We start from the raw sequence: 16,102 nt of genomic DNA on the forward strand, positions 1-16,102 counted from the left end.
TGGTCCGAAGATCTGAAGGTGGTAGGGAGATGTATAGATTCTATCGCATCCAAAACTTCAATGGATCCTTCGAGTATTACATGGTCCTACACTTGTAACAGAAAAGTGGCACAAGTTGGGATGAAATTCCCCTGGAAATTGGAATCCGTGCCCAAGGATTGGTGGGTTGAAGATATATGTGAACTCGAGATAGATCTTTACAAGCGAGTTCTGATTGCAGTTAAATCGAAGGGAAGGATGGATGGTAGGGTTATTGTGGAGGCATTAAGAACTTATGCAATGAGATGGTTGCCCGATTCTATTGAGGTTCTGGTATCTGAAGCTCACAGTAGGAGGAATAAATCTTTGTTAGAGACTATTATCTGCTTGTTGCCTTCCGACAAAGGTGTTACTTGTTCGTGTAGTTTCTTGCTTAAGTTACTGAAAGTCGCTGTTCTTGTGGGAGGGGATGATTCATCAAGGGATGATCTCGTTAGAAATATCAGCTTAAAGCTGGATGAGGCTTCAGTCGATGATCTTTTGATACCAGCAAGGGCCCCGCAAACTACTGTTTATGATGTTGAACTAGTGAAGTGCCTTGTGGACAGATTCATGATTCGTGAAAGAAGTAGTCGGGGTAAGAACATTCCCGCGAAGAGCACGAACGATTTCATCTTGGGGCATGCGTCATGGTTGAAAGTCGGTAAATTAATCGATGGCTATCTTGCAGAAATTGCTCGTGATCCAAACGTCTGTCTCTCTAAATTCATCGAGCTATTGCAATCAATTCCAGACTCAGCAAGACCAATCCATGATGCATTATACGAGGCAATCGATATCTATCTGCGGGTTGGTTATTTATTTTTTCCTTTTCCATCATAAGCTCTGCAAGTCCTTATTTTAAATGTAGCCGTCTAAGGGTGTGTCTGGTGTGGAGGAATTTCAATTTCCCATGTTTGGTTGGACAAAATTCTTGGCAAACATTTTCTCTAAGAAAATAAGCTCTTTAAATATGAGGGAAATGCCTTCCCCAAAAACAAGTTCCACAAGTGTCATTCCACATTGATTGTCTCCTTCCATCCTCCAACACATCCCACCCTCATAGCTCCCACTCCACCGTCCCCGCACTCCTACCCCCCACTTCACCTCACATAGTGCTTGCTTAAATTATAAATGTCGTTGGGATAATATTTTCTGCTTACGTACCAAACCTAAGAAAATCACTTATTTCCGAGAAAAACATTTTTCAAGAAACATTTTCCGTGGAAAACATTTCCCTTCATACCAAACACACCCTACTTCAGTAGATATGTCTCAGTCATCAATTGAACCTAAACAGCACTTCTTTGTATTATCAATTTACCATGCTCCAATCTCATATTGGACCCACATAGCTTAGCTAATATAAGAAAATAGTGGTCTTTTCCAATACATATCATGAGCAAATGAAGAAATATATCTTTGTGCAACTGCTACAATGGCCGTCAGCTCTTTTAGATGCCTTTTTTAAGCTTAACAACAAAATACAACTACTAAGCCTCAATCTCAAGCAAATTGAGATTGGCTACATGATTCCTCATGGTTGGTGTCGCTCCATTTTTGAAGCTTATGGTTGTTAAATATACTAACTGCTCGTCTTATGTGCAGGAGCACTCAAGCTTGACAAAAGCCGAGAGAAAACACTTATGCAGCTTCATGGATGTCAGGAAATTAACAATGGATGCATCTATGCATGCAGCACAAAATGAACGGCTGCCTCTCCGGACTGTTGTCCAAGTCCTATTCTTTGAGCAAATTAGAGCTGCTGCTGGAGTTCAAGCCTTAAATCACAGAAATACTGATGCTGTAGATTCCACTAGGAAGACTGAAGAATATTGGCAGAAAACATTGCCAGAAAAGCAGAATGTATCGAAACCATCGAGTGAAATAAAGGTAAAAGGAGAAGATCCACAGAAGAACATGAAGTTGGTAAAGAAGGGTAGTAAAAACAGAAGTAGTGGACCACAGTTGCTTCCTTCAAGATCAAGGAGAATATTTGACAAGCTGTTTGCTGTTGGTAAGGTGTCTGGTAATGGCGAAAACCGGAGCTCTGAGACATCTGGTAGTTCTCAGAGTCCAGCTTCAAGGATTATTCAAGGAGAAGTTAAGTCCTCTGGTTCATCTTCAAGAAATAGGAGGCATTCAATTTCATAAGAAATTCATGTAGATTGTAAGGATCACATTTGTGTAAAAAAAGGGTAAGCTTTTAGTTGTACTAATTAAGGTGTTCAATCATCATAGTAATAGTTAAGAGCTTTGCTGCAAAACTTGTAATTCTTGGATGCATTCTCCTTTGGTATCTTTTAGTTATTGTGCTCTTAGTTTCACCCATCATGTTAATTAAATTAAATTTCTTGAAAAAAGAAACATTTATAATCACTATGTTTTTCGTGATTATAAATAAAACCATTATCTGATTTTTTCTTAGGTTAAATTATCTGAGTTCCACTCTATCATATTGCTCATTTACCAGTGAAAATGCGTATTGCTCTATTCATTTATAATATCATGGCAAGATTTTATGCTAATTGAATATGGTGATTTAAACTTAGTTTTAGGCGAAAGTAAGGAAAACTTAAATTCATCAAAATGAACCTCAAGAATCAGGTAGTTCTTCATATATAGTTTATGCTTAAGAATATTTACTCAATTAACCAAATAAGGATTTGAAAGATAAATTCGATCTTGATTGATATCACTGCTTTCATTTTCAACACTCTCAATAATATCTACTTTAAGTATTTGTAAATTGTAATATATCATAAATTTCAAAAGTGATGGATAAAATTGTCCACAAAAATTCTATTCAATTCAGAAAAAAACTAATTACATGATTAAGGGTTGAAAAAGATAAAGAATGAGACCAAACCAGACCCAAAAGGATGGAGAAAAAAAACATTTTTTTGCACGGATTGCCCTTCTTTTCGGGGTGGTCTTTAAATTTTGCCCTCATATTTCATGTTTCTTTAAGTTTTGCCCTTCGCTTGGATACCCGAGGTTACGGGTTCGAACCCCCGCCGGGCATAAAATAAAAAATAATTTCGCAAGACGTAGGTGGGAGAGTGTGGCGTCGGATCCAAGATACAATCCTTAAGGAAAACCAAAGTTATGCCTAGGGGGCGTACTTTGCCTTGAGACATTTTTTTTTTTTTTTTTTTTTTTTTTTAAAACTTTTCAAGGCACACTTTTAGTTAAGGCATACTTTTGGTTATACCTTAATTAAAAGTCCCCATAAGGCATAATTCCTTAAGGAAAAGTTTTGCCCCATAAGGCAAAACTAAATTATGCCTTGAGGAAAAGTTATGCCCCCTCCGCATAAATTTAGTTTTTCCTTAAGGAAGTTATGCCGGAGGGCGGACTTTTGCCTTGAGACTTTTTTTTTTTTTTTAAAACTTTTCAAGGCACACTTTTAGTTAAGGCATACTTTTGGTTATGCCTTAATTAAAAAGTCCGCCCATAAGGCATAGTTCCTTAAGGAAAAGTTTTGCTCCATAAGGCATAACTAAACTATGTCTTGAGGAAAAGTTATGCCCCCTCCGGCATAACTTTAGTTTTTCCTTAAGGAAGTTATGCCGTAGGGGGCAGACTTTGCCTTGAGACATTTTTTTTTAAAAAAAAAAAACTTTTCAAGGCACACTTTTAGTTAAGGCATACTTTTGGTTATACCTTAATTAAAAGTCTGCCCCATAAGGCATAATTCCTTAAGGAAAAGTTTTGCCCCATAAGGCAAAACTAAATTATGCCTTGAGGAAAAGTTATGCCCCCTCCGGCATAAATTTAGTTTTTCCTTAAGGAAGTTATGCCGGAGGGGGCAGACTTTGCCTTGAGACTTTTTTTTTTTAAAAACTTTTCAAGGCACACTTTTAGTTAAGGCATACTTTTGGTTATGCCTTAATTAAAAGTCTGCCCCATAAGGCATAGTTCCTTAAGGAAAAGTTTTGCTCCATAAGGCATAACTAAACTATGTCTTGAGGAAAGTTATGCCCCCCTCCGGCATAACTTTAGTTTTTCCTTAAGGAAGTTATGCCGGAGGGGGCGGAGACACTCCCTCCACCCCCGCCTTGCGAAATTATTTCTTTATTTTATGCTTGAGCGGGGTTCGAACCCAAAACCTCGGTATCCAAGCTAAGGGCAAAACTTAAAGACCACAAATATGAGGGGCAAAATTTAAAGACCGCAAATATGAGGGGCAAAATTTAAAGACCACCCCAAAAGAAGGGCAATTCTGCGAATTGCCCGGGTAAACCCTGAGCCCAGATTTAAAGAACTATAATTTATTTTTTACTTTCACTTAATTCACCGATAATTTTTTTTTATTGGCTTGCTAAATTTAAATGGTGAAATTCTAACTTACTTCCATTAACTTCATTCAAAGAATAACGCATTTTCTTCAAAAGCAAAATGAAGATTTGGACCAGCGAGCATGGAAATGAAAAAGGAAGAGGAAAGAGAAAATGAAAAGCTTAAAAAAAAGGGGAAAAGGGCCTAAAATGCCCTTGAACTATGGGATTTGGTATAAAAATGCCCTGTATGTACCTTTGCGCTCTAAACTGCTCCTGCCGTCAATCGATTGGGCTTAAATTGCCCTTATTTTTAACGACAGGGGCATTTTTGGCCCAATAGATGGACGGAGGGCAATATTGTACCAAATCAATTAAATTTTTTATTTATTACGTGGCACATTTTAATAAGTTAGTTTTAAAATTAACCTAAACTAATTATATCCTAGCACAAAATTTGGATCCACCTAACCCGCCCTGACTTAAAATGGTGACTGTAGCAACATCTGTCCCCGCCAGTGGGCCACCATTAATCTCCACCGTTCATTCTTCTACTGAAACAGCCCAAAACCTCCATTAAAACCACCACCGTAACAGCGCTCATCCAAATGGCCCATCGAGCCACCATTAAATAGCCAATATTCTTGACAGTGTTACGGTGGTGTTTTTAATTACCCTTAATTTCACTTGAAACCCAATAACTATAAAAGGAAAATTAATGGGAATGTTCATGTGGTAAAATTGATTACCCTTAATTTCACTTGAAATCCAGTAACTATATAAGGGAAATTAATGAGAATGTTCATATCAAGCAAAATTCTTTCTTTTGATTTTGGTAAACTCTCATGTAAAGGTTTGAAATCTGGTAGTGACTCTTGGATCATAGACTCAGGTGCTTTGAAACCACATGACCTTTAAAAGATCTCATTTATCTAACATCAGATACTTACCCTATCCTATCCTTGTTAGTCTTCCTAATGGATATAGAGTAAAAGTGACCGAGATTGGGAATGTGGCACTAACTTCTGAGATTGTTTTATGCAAAGTTCTTTATGTCCCTTCTTTTAAGTACAACTTTATCTCTGTTCATTATTTAAACTTAAATATCAAGGCCATTACTTCTTTTACTGGAAATTCTTGTCTTCTGCAGGTCCCTTCAATAAAGTGGAGGATGGTTTGTACCTTCTGTGTCCTCATTGTTTGAGAAACTCAACCACTCAAGCACAAAATCCAAGTTTATGTTCTAGTATTTCTGATTCTGTTTTTCATTGCAGTCCTGTAGTGCAAGTAACATTGGTTCTTCTACTCTTGTATCCAATAAAGTGCACTATAATATTTCTGATGCTGTAATAGTTCCTTCTGTAAATAGAATGCACACTTCTGATCATGTATCCAATAAAGTGCACTATAATATTTCTCCGATCTTTTAATCAGCTCCTTCATCGTAAATAGAGTGCACACTTCTGATCATGTAACTGTCCTTTTTGTAAATAAAGTTCATTCTTCTATTAATAATTCTTGTGTGTCTCATGATAATGATGTGTTTCATGGTAATGATGTTGATTTGGTGCGGCATCATAGACTTGGACATGTTCCTTTTGAAAAAATGAAGGGTATCTCATCCATTCCTGTTACTTTTTCAACCAAACAACCCTTCTTGTATTCCATATGTCCTATGGCCAGACAAAACAGACTGCCATTTCCTGAAGGAACCAATTCCACAACCAAATTTTTTGAACTATTACATATGGATTTATGGGACCATATCATGTGTCAAACCATGACAATTACAAATACTTTCTCACCTTGGTAGATGACTATAGTAGATGCACTTGGACTCATTTGTTGTCCTGCAAAAGTAATACTTTGCAAGGCATTAAACATTTTGCTGCTCTTGTTGAAAACCAATTTCAAACCACTATTAAGTCTGTCAGGTTAGATAATGGCCTTGAATTCACAAATTCTGAAGCCAACTTGTTTTACCAATCCAAAGGGATAATCCATCAGAAATGTTGTCCATACATACCACAACAAAATGGTGTGGTGGAAAGAAAATACAAATACATTTTTGAAACAGCTAGGGTACTGTTATTTCAATCAAAACTTCCAATCAAGTACTGGGGGGAGTGCTTATTGACTACCCATACATCATTAATAGACTTCCCAATACAACCTTACAAAACAAATGCCCCATTGAAGTTTGATACCAAAAGAAACCTAATTACTCACATATGAGAGTATTTGGATGTTTGTGTTACTCCACTATACCTAAGAACCTTAGATCCAAATTTGAGCCCAAAACTGTCCCTCATGCCTTTCTTGGATACCCTTTTGGAACCAAAGGATAGAAAGTTCTAAGTCTTGTCCCTAAGAAGATACACAAAGCCAAAGATGTCATCTTTCATGAAAATGTTTTCCCCTTCAATTTGTCTAAAGATTCTAATAACATAGTTTCTAATTCTGACTTTGCTCCCACTGTTCCTGACACCATCTTTACTTCTAATCCTTATGCTTCATATGAGGAAGGAACACTAGGACCTGTATATGATAACAAAAGAAATCACCATGCTACTCTCAGCCAAATATCACCTAATAGAGATCTTAATGACACCTATATACTAATGACAATACTAAACCCTTAGCAGACTTAACATCTCTTTCTCTAAGTTTTCGGCCAATTTTTCACCTGTGTCATCTAGTCCTAATCAAGTAAATACTAGTGCACCTTCTTCTGCTAATGATACTGCATCTTCTCAAGTTCATGGATCTGCTCCTACTCAAGAAGTAAGAGCTTCCCTTAGACAGTCCAGACCCCTGCTCATCTCAAAGACTTTATTCATTCTCTACCTATTATCAAACCACATTCTACTACTAATCCTGTTTCCAATTCTAACTTCTCTCTCAGTGCTTTGTTTTCCTTGAACCATTACATAACACTTGACCTACTGATCAATAAGAGTCAACACCTAGTTGCAAATGTTTGCACTGATTGTGAACCAAGTTCATATGCAAAGGCATCCATAAAATTTGCATGGCAGAAGGCTATGACACAAGAGTTTGAGGCCCTCTATTGATACAATAACGGATACGCGAAAACGAGAAATTAAGAAGATAAACAAAAGGAAAAGAAAAGATAGATAATTTGACACAACTTAAGATTCAATTTAGCAACCAAAGTTATATAAAACTAAGACCTCTAAATTATCATCAAAAGAAATACCAAATTCTTAAGTTGACCTCAAGGGAATCGAATCCCAAGCAACCAACCTCTCAACAACACAAGAATCAACAAGAGCCTACCAAAGGCCTCTCACAAGTTTCTCTCTCTAGAGATAACCCTAAAAACACTCAAAAATATCCATAATTCATCAAAAGTCCCTAAATCAAATAAAAGACAAGCTATATATACAAGCTAAGTAAAGAAGACTAATAGGCAATTACAATGCTACCCTTAATGAAGTAAGGGCCTTGTTTGGCTAGTCTTCTTAGTGTAGTCTTCAATTCAAGGATTTGCCTTCAATGGCCAAACACGTCCCTCCTTGCATAGATGACCCTCTAATCAACCTTGCATGCATGGCCTTCTTGCAATCATAACCCTCCTTGCGCAAAGTAGCCACTTGCACAAATAGCCCTTTGCGCAAATAGCCATCTTCCGACCTTGAATCCCCCAAGCTTGCAATTGTAGCCACTTTAAGAGGCAAGCCTTGGGACTTGAACTTTTAAAGCCTTCCATCCAAGCTATCTCCCATATCTTGAAGGCCATCCTATGTGGACCTCCCATGATCTTCAAAGACTCCATTTTCATGAAGCTCGATGGAATTGGTCTTGTATCATTCTCCCCTCCCCTTCTTGAAAAGGATTCGTCCTCGAATCTAAACCTTGCAAAACCATAAAGGAGACAAACAAATAACAAGTCCTCAACGGATGAGGGTTAGTGTTAGGGTGGACTAACCTACCACCATGCCAAGTAAGAACAAATTTGTGATATAGCCAAGTATCAACCATTTTCAAGCAAATTAAGCTCTCAAGTAGAGCACTAAGAGCTTGGCTAACCAAAAGATTAAGAAATGAGGATATTCTAAAGAGCCAATGGTGTCAAGACACCAAGTTGGCAGGACATACAAATGATCCTCAATTGCAAAATAATACCATTCACACCAAGCTAAGACTTCACCGGGGTCAAAGGGAAAAGATACCCACATATCACGGCAAGGTAATAACCGAGTACCCCAATAGACCCCGCCCTCCATAAGATGCACTCCCAAAAAGATCATGAATGTCATCATATGCAAAAAGATAATAAAGAAAGGTGTCACGCAAAATAACTTCATCTAGGGTGTCCTCAAATGTAGTTTCACTATGAAACTCAAGAGCATGGTCGATACTACTACTATTCGGAACACCTAAGGAAGAATTAGCAATTTGCAGACAAGTTTCACCTTCCTTTTGAACACTTCCCCTCCCAATAAGTGGATCACAATTCCTCGAAGGGAGGATCTCCATCATAGGGAAGAGTGTTATCATCCCATAGTGGATTTTCAAATACCATGTAGTCACCAAAAGTGGCCACACTTTCAACATTACAAAACATCCCACTAGGTATTTCACTCTCAATAGTCATGTCATCCTCAAATAAAACATTATCCTTTACAAGAGAATAATCCATGAACAATGAGGAGTCAAAGCATGTCATTTCACTCTCAAAAGAACGAGTGTCGTCTTTCAATGCATTTTCGTTCACATGACTATCTACATGACACACATCACCACTACAAATTGGAGTCTTATCACGTGACACTAAAGTACGATCAAGAGACTCATTTTGACATGAAACAAACAAGGATGAGATGTCACATTCTTTCAATTGACCAACTATATCAACATCATCACTAACTAGAGGTACATTAAACCCATCACAAAGATCCTCAAGTAGTGAACTATCATTACAAGCAAGTTGATCAATACAAGTTTCAACATGAGTTGGTAGTATGTCAAACTCGCAAGGATTACTAACATGATGACCACATGACATTGTACTACCAATCAATTCACAAGTGTCAACACTAGGTGGACACAAATCGATCTTACAAGAAGAATCAATTTTGTCATCTAAAGGATCAACTAGTGTTTGAGCACCTTCATTCAACAATGCACTATCATTCAAAGCACAAGTGTCAACACTAGGTGGACACAAATCAACCTTACAAGAAGGATCAATTTGGTCATCAATAGGATCAACTAGTGTGGGGACACTTTTAATAATGGCATTACCAATACACGGTAAAGAAGCATTAGGCTTAACGCAAGGTAAACTAACTTTCATACTCGACTTGACATTAAAATCATACGAAGATGTAGGAGTATAAGGATAAGTGATCTTACCTTGGTGTTCATGCAAGCTCCTTTGACCAATGGAAGGAATGGTTGTGGCCGCCGTCCTTGCCTTCAAGCATGGGGTTCTCTCAAAAGAGTTACCCCTCAAAGATTCATTTCTTCTCACATGTGGCTTGGGATATTGGCTTCTCAATATCCTTTTCATGTCCTCCCAAGTCTTGATGGGACTCCTCACTTGTCTCCCACAACATTTCACATAATCCCAATATTTGACAAGCTTTGAGTCAAAAGTTTGAACGGCTAAGTCCATCTTCATTTCTTGTGAATAGTTGTAGCTAGCGAAGATTTCATCTATTATGGACTCCCATTTCTCATATTCTTCTCCACTAGCTTCCCTAGCCAAGGTAGGCCATTTCACATGGGTATCTCGCACTTTTGCACTTGGACTCTTCTATAAGTATGCATGGAAAGAAAAATTTTCCTTTCTTGTCCACTATAAATCGATGCCAATCTTGTTCATGTGGGATTCCATGCTTTTGGAACCAAGGGACTCCTAAACATACATGACAATTATCCATTGGAAGCACATCACACCAAACCTCCTCTTGGTACTCGCCAAGTGAAATGGATACCATCACCTTCCTATCAACCCAATATCCTCCCTCATCATAATAAGGATTTCGCCGGATCGCACAAGGTAACCTTAACACTTCAACCGCACGAGGGGTGATGAAATTTGTATAACAATCGTCATCAAGCATGAGAAATACCTCACTACTACCAATGTTCACCTTGGTCTCCATGAATCGCCTCATTGGGACCACCTTCTTTTGTATAGGATGACCCCAACTCGTACTCACATTCCCACTCATGCCACTTGGCTTCGAATAGGAATTACTACAAGAAGGAGCATATGCATGCCCACTAGAAGTCCTTCCATAATCAACATTAGCACTCTCACTACCTTCATAGCCATACCCTCCACAAGTCTTATTTGTATAAAGATTTTCCCCATAAGACCCATAAGATACGTGTGAAGGCGAGTCATACCTCGAGTCGTCTTCATCATCATGATGTATAGCACAAGACCCTTCACCTTCATCATCTTCATCATACGAAGCATAACAAGGTTCTTCCTCATCCCCATCTTCCTCATGAGACTCATGAGTACCACTTTCTTCATATTCTCCTTCAAAATGGTAATTTTCTCCCCGAACTTCCTCATGATCACCATTCCCCATATAGCCCTCATATTCCCCATCGACACACCCTTGATAGCTCCCATAGTCCTCCCCTTCGTAACTACAACCATCATCGTCATAACAATCATAATCGCCACCACATGAATCGGAATCCATGGAGAAGTACCTGCAAAGAACACTTAGCAAACACGTTAGTAGTAAAGAAACCTCACCACACTCGTGTTTACACTCGTTTGTGCTCGGCTAGCACCACTCAAATGAACTCACACACTCTTGCCTTTTACCACTCAAATGGATTGGCCGATGTTGATTCTCGATTGGATTCGGTTGCTTGCAAGGTGCACAATTGCTACTTGAGGTCGGAATGGATTCTTGTTAGACTCGAAGAAAGACGGACGACTCAATTCAATCTAACGGACTTGAACCAAGAAATTAACAACGAAACAAAAAACGAAGAAAAGCACGAAAGAAATGGCACGAAAGAAATGCGGACACAAGAACTAGCAAACACAAGTAGGAACAACTACTAAATGGCTACTAGTTGAGAGACACAAGAAAATAAAATGCAAAAATTGGGAAAATAATTAAAATTTCGGGCCCGGGTAGGTGAAATCTTGAAAACACGACCGTGAGGCCCCAATTGATCCAAGGTATCAATTTGAAATAACGGAATTTTTTTTTTTTTTTGTTCCCTACCAAAGGACTAGGGATACAAAACCAACAACTAAGGATCAAGAAATTTTTGAGAAATGAAAGTGGGATGAAATGAAATTTGGAATTGAAAATGTACCTCAAATTCACGGATTGGGTCGTGGAATTTATACGGTCCGTATATAATTCACGGACCGTAAAAGGTGTCCGTAGAATAGGGACAGAAACTCAAAATTTTGGTACCAAATTCACGGACCAAAATCTACGGGCCGTAAAATTTTTACGGTCCGTATTTTCCCACCGTAAATCACTTACAGAATGTAACCTTTTGGGCCTCCAATTTTACGGACCAAATTATACGAACCGTAAAATATATACGGTCCGTATGTGGGACCGTATAGTGGCTTCAGTGATTTCGTATCGAACTCGTGTTCCTCGAAATTTAAGCCGAATTTTCTTGGATCTGATGACGTCTTGGGCCCACACAACCTAGGACTTGCCCTTTTTGGCCCAACAAACAACTTTCCACTTGTCCTTGGAAAAACCTTTGGATCAAACCCTCTTCTTTGGTCTTCTTCTCCAATATGAAGATATGAATGTTCTTAAGAACACCAAGAACACCCAAATACAATCTAAGACCAAATCAACTCGTTTTTGCTCCAAATTTTCAGATTTAGGCTCCTTATCACTTAGAGAACAAAGCCCAATATTCAATTTGCCTTAATTTCAACTCAATCACCAAACCCACTTTTTGAATTTTCAAAGCTTCAAAGCTCAACAATGGTAGATTCTTCAATATTGACCCGAATGACACGAAATTTGAAGATTTGAAACCCTAACGTACTAAGGAACAAGAATCTAATAACAAAACAACAAAACAAACACAAAATTTTTTTTTTTTGGGGTTTTTGGTGGAAAATTTCCAGATTTTTTTTTTTTTTTAGCAACAAACCCTAGGCTAGATTTGATAGAACAAATCTAATCCAAGCTCTGATACCAATTGATACAATAACGGATACGCGAAACGAGAAATTAAGAAGATAAACAAAAGGAAAAGAAAAGATAGATAATTTTACACAACTTAAGATTCAATTTAGCAACCAAAGTTATATAAAACTAAGACCTCTAAATTATCATCAAAAGAAACACCAAATTCTTAAGTTGACCTCAAGGGAATCGAATCCCAAGCAACCAACCTCTCAACAACACAAGAATCAACAAGAGCCTACCAAAGGCCTCTCACAAGTTTCTCTCTCTAGAGATAACCCTAAAAACACTCAAAATATTCATAATTCATCAAAAGTCCCTAAATCAAATAAAAGACAAGCTATATATACAAGCTAAGTAAAGAAGACTAATAGGCAATTACAATGCTACCCTTAATGAAGTAAGGGCCTTGTTTGGCTAGTCTTCTTAGTGTAGTCTTCAATTCAAGGATTTGCCTTCAATGGCCAAACACGTCCCTCCTTGCATAGATGGCCCTCTAATCAACCTTGCATGCATGGCCTTCTTGCAATCATAACCCTCCTTGCGCAAAGTAGCCACTTGCACAAATAGCCCTTTGCGCAAATAGCCATCTTCCGACCTTGAATCCCCCAAGCTTGCAATTGTAGCCACTTTAAGAGGCAAGCCTTGGGACTTGAACTTTAAAGCCTTCCATCCAAGCTATCTCCCATATCTTGAAGGCCATCCTATGTGGACCTCCCATGATCTTCAAAGACTCCATTTTCATGAAGCTCGATAGAATTGGTCTTGTATCATCTATGCTAACAGCACTTGGAGTTTAGTACCACTACCAGCTAATAAACAAAGTATTGGGTGCAAATGGTTTTATAAAATTAAACACAAAGCAGATGGAAGTATTGAGAGATATAAAGCAAGGTTAGTTATCAAAGGTTATACTCAACAAATGCAAATTGACTACACAGAGACATTTTCTCCAATAGTCAAAATGACCGTTGTGAGGTCTCTCATTGCTACAACTGTTAAGAAATGATGGAATATCTACCAGTTGGATGTTAATAATGCATTCCTTCATGGAGATTTGCAAACAAGTCCCTGTATGGCTTGAAACAATCCAGCAGGAAATAGTATGCCAAATTAACAGAAGCACTCTACTCAAAAGGCTATACTCATTCTCTCAATGATTATTCTCTATTCGACAAGAAGTCAGGTTCTTCTACTATCTTTGTAGCATATCGATGATGTCCTCATTCTTGGGATTAATTTGCATGAAATTGAGACTTTAAAGATCTTCTTATATTACAGTTTCAAAATTAAGGACTTGGGAATTTTACATTACTCTCTTGGTTTGGAAATTCTGTACAAACATGATGGTGTTATCATCTCACAGAGGAAGTTTGTGATTGATCTGTTGAAAGAGTATGATTGTTTAGATTATATCAGTTTTTCTTCCCCTTTGGATCCAAATGTGAAACTCAAGGCCAAGTAGGGGACTGTATTAACTGATCCCACTTACTACAGAAAGCTTATTGGTAAGTTGAATTTTTTAACCAACGCCAGATTGGATATAATTTATGTTGTTCAAAACTTGAGCCAGCTCATGCAAGAACCTAGAGACCTTCATCTACAAGTAGCATTTAATTTGTTAAGATACATGAAAGGAGATCCAACTCTTGGTAGATTCATGTCAAAGGATCCAAACTACACTATTCAAGCCTATTTGTGATTTTAATTGGGCATCTTGCCCTGATTCAAGGAGATCATTCAGTGGATATCTTATCCTATTGGGGAACAGTTCTATAAGTTGGAAGTCAAAGAAACAAGAGACTATTTCCTTATCCTCAGCAGAAGCAGAATACAGATCTTTGAGGAAGGTAGTTGGTGAACTAGTCTCGGTTAACAGGTTACTTCAAGAATTGACTATGCCATTTTCTACTCCCATTGCAGTCCACTGCGATAGCCAATCAGCCCTACACATTGCTATAAATCCTGTCTTTCATGAAAGAACTAAACACATAGAGGTGGATTGTCATTTTGTGAGAGATAAGCTACAAGAGGGGTTGATTTCTTTGCATCACATTCACCAACAATCAACTAGCAGATATGCTTACTAAGGCCATTACAGGAGTTAAACATGCAACAATTATGGGCAAGTTGTCAGTTTGTAATGACCCGTCTGGTCATTATTGGACTTTCCGCAGCACGTGTCTAAAAACCAAGTTGATTTGTTGTACGATTAGTCCACAAGAAAGTTCTATATTTAATTTTAACTATAGCCGAGTCGGTAAGAGCTAAAATAGTGTGAGAGTCACCAAAATCCGCCGCACCAGTAAGCACTGTCGCTACAGAGGTACTGCTACCGTGGACCTATCGAACCAGACCCAGTATTAAGAACCTTATTTCGGGATTTAACCTCTTTCTTCCATAAAACCTTATTCCAAGATGTCACTTGGGATATTTTCAGAGAAAAACACTTGAAGACTTGGGAAAGGTAAGCCTCCAAACCCCTTGTATGCCCCCTTCCTTAAAGATAATTCTTTCTTTACTAGACCTTGTCTCATAGGGTTAATAAAAATGGAGTCATTATCATTGTTTCCACCTTAGGAAAGTGCGATGGGTATTCTTGACCAGAATTCTTTTACTTTCGAAAACTTCATATAGATTCTTGTTCTAAGATGATAAACTAAACCCCGAATAATGATTCTTTCGATATTTAAAGAATGGGTTAATAATTGACTTCTTAAATTGGGAACTCAAGGGGAGGGTTATATTGTATGACTTGTAAGGATTAGTTAATTATATAACTAAGACTACCGCGTATGCATTATGTAATACCTCGTACCCCTAACTAGCTTATGTTCATGATTCGGGATTTAGAACCCGAAACGAAGGTGTTAGATTTAGAAAATCTAGCTCAAAACGTTAAATGTACGTCCTACATCAGAAGTACGGCCCGTACTATAAAGTACGGGACGTACCTTGAGGGGCAGAAGTTTAGAGCTCACTGGTCCAATAAGGTGAAGTACATCCAGGGATGTACGGGTCGTACATCAATGTACGGGATGTATTTCCCAGCCCGTACATCGATGGCCATGGCAGCCCACTCACTGGAAAATTAAGGCAAGGTACGCCCAACATGTATGGGCAGTACTTTGAAGTATGGGCCGTACATGGAGCCCGTACAATGCTCGTGTCCACCAGAATCTATAAATACGAGGGGTTCAGTTCTAATTTCACTTTTCACCAATTTCCAAGCCCTAGAACGAACAACACTCATTCTCTATCACCCAAAACATTAAGGTAAGCAATCCCAACCTAGTTCAATTAGATTCTAACATATGTTAATGAACATTAAGCAAGCATTCATCATTCTTAACCTAGGGTTTTCAAGAAAACCCATATAAGGGATTCAAGACTAAAGCTTTGGGATTCTTCTACAAAGTTCAGATTTTTATTACGAGTTTGGAGTATTACTGGGTATGTAGAGTTTCTATCTACATGTGGGAACATTATTGTTCTTCCCCACGCCACGTTCTCCCGTGAAAGTATGAGATTATACAAAAACTAGGGTTCTACACATGTTCATGATAACCCTAAGTTCATGTACCATGATATACCATGTGTGCTTTAATAGTTTGTTATTGTGTTCTTAAT

General features: G+C 38.1%; 1 protein-coding gene across 1 annotated transcript; it reads left to right on the forward strand.

The window, feature by feature from the left end:
- Window positions 1-6: 6 nt before the first annotated feature.
- LOC132056934 (BTB/POZ domain-containing protein NPY1-like) lies at window positions 7-2,345 on the forward strand (the record flags this gene model as incomplete). Its single annotated transcript, XM_059449349.1, has 2 exons — window positions 7-828; window positions 1,627-2,345. Coding segments are annotated over 2 exons (1,368 nt in total), but the record flags the coding sequence as incomplete, so codon positions are not given.
- Between the last annotated feature and the right edge of the window lie 13,757 nt (window positions 2,346-16,102).

Source organism: Lycium ferocissimum, chromosome 1 (assembly GCF_029784015.1).
Source record: "Lycium ferocissimum isolate CSIRO_LF1 chromosome 1, AGI_CSIRO_Lferr_CH_V1, whole genome shotgun sequence".
Lineage (NCBI taxonomy): Eukaryota > Viridiplantae > Streptophyta > Magnoliopsida > Solanales > Solanaceae > Lycium > Lycium ferocissimum.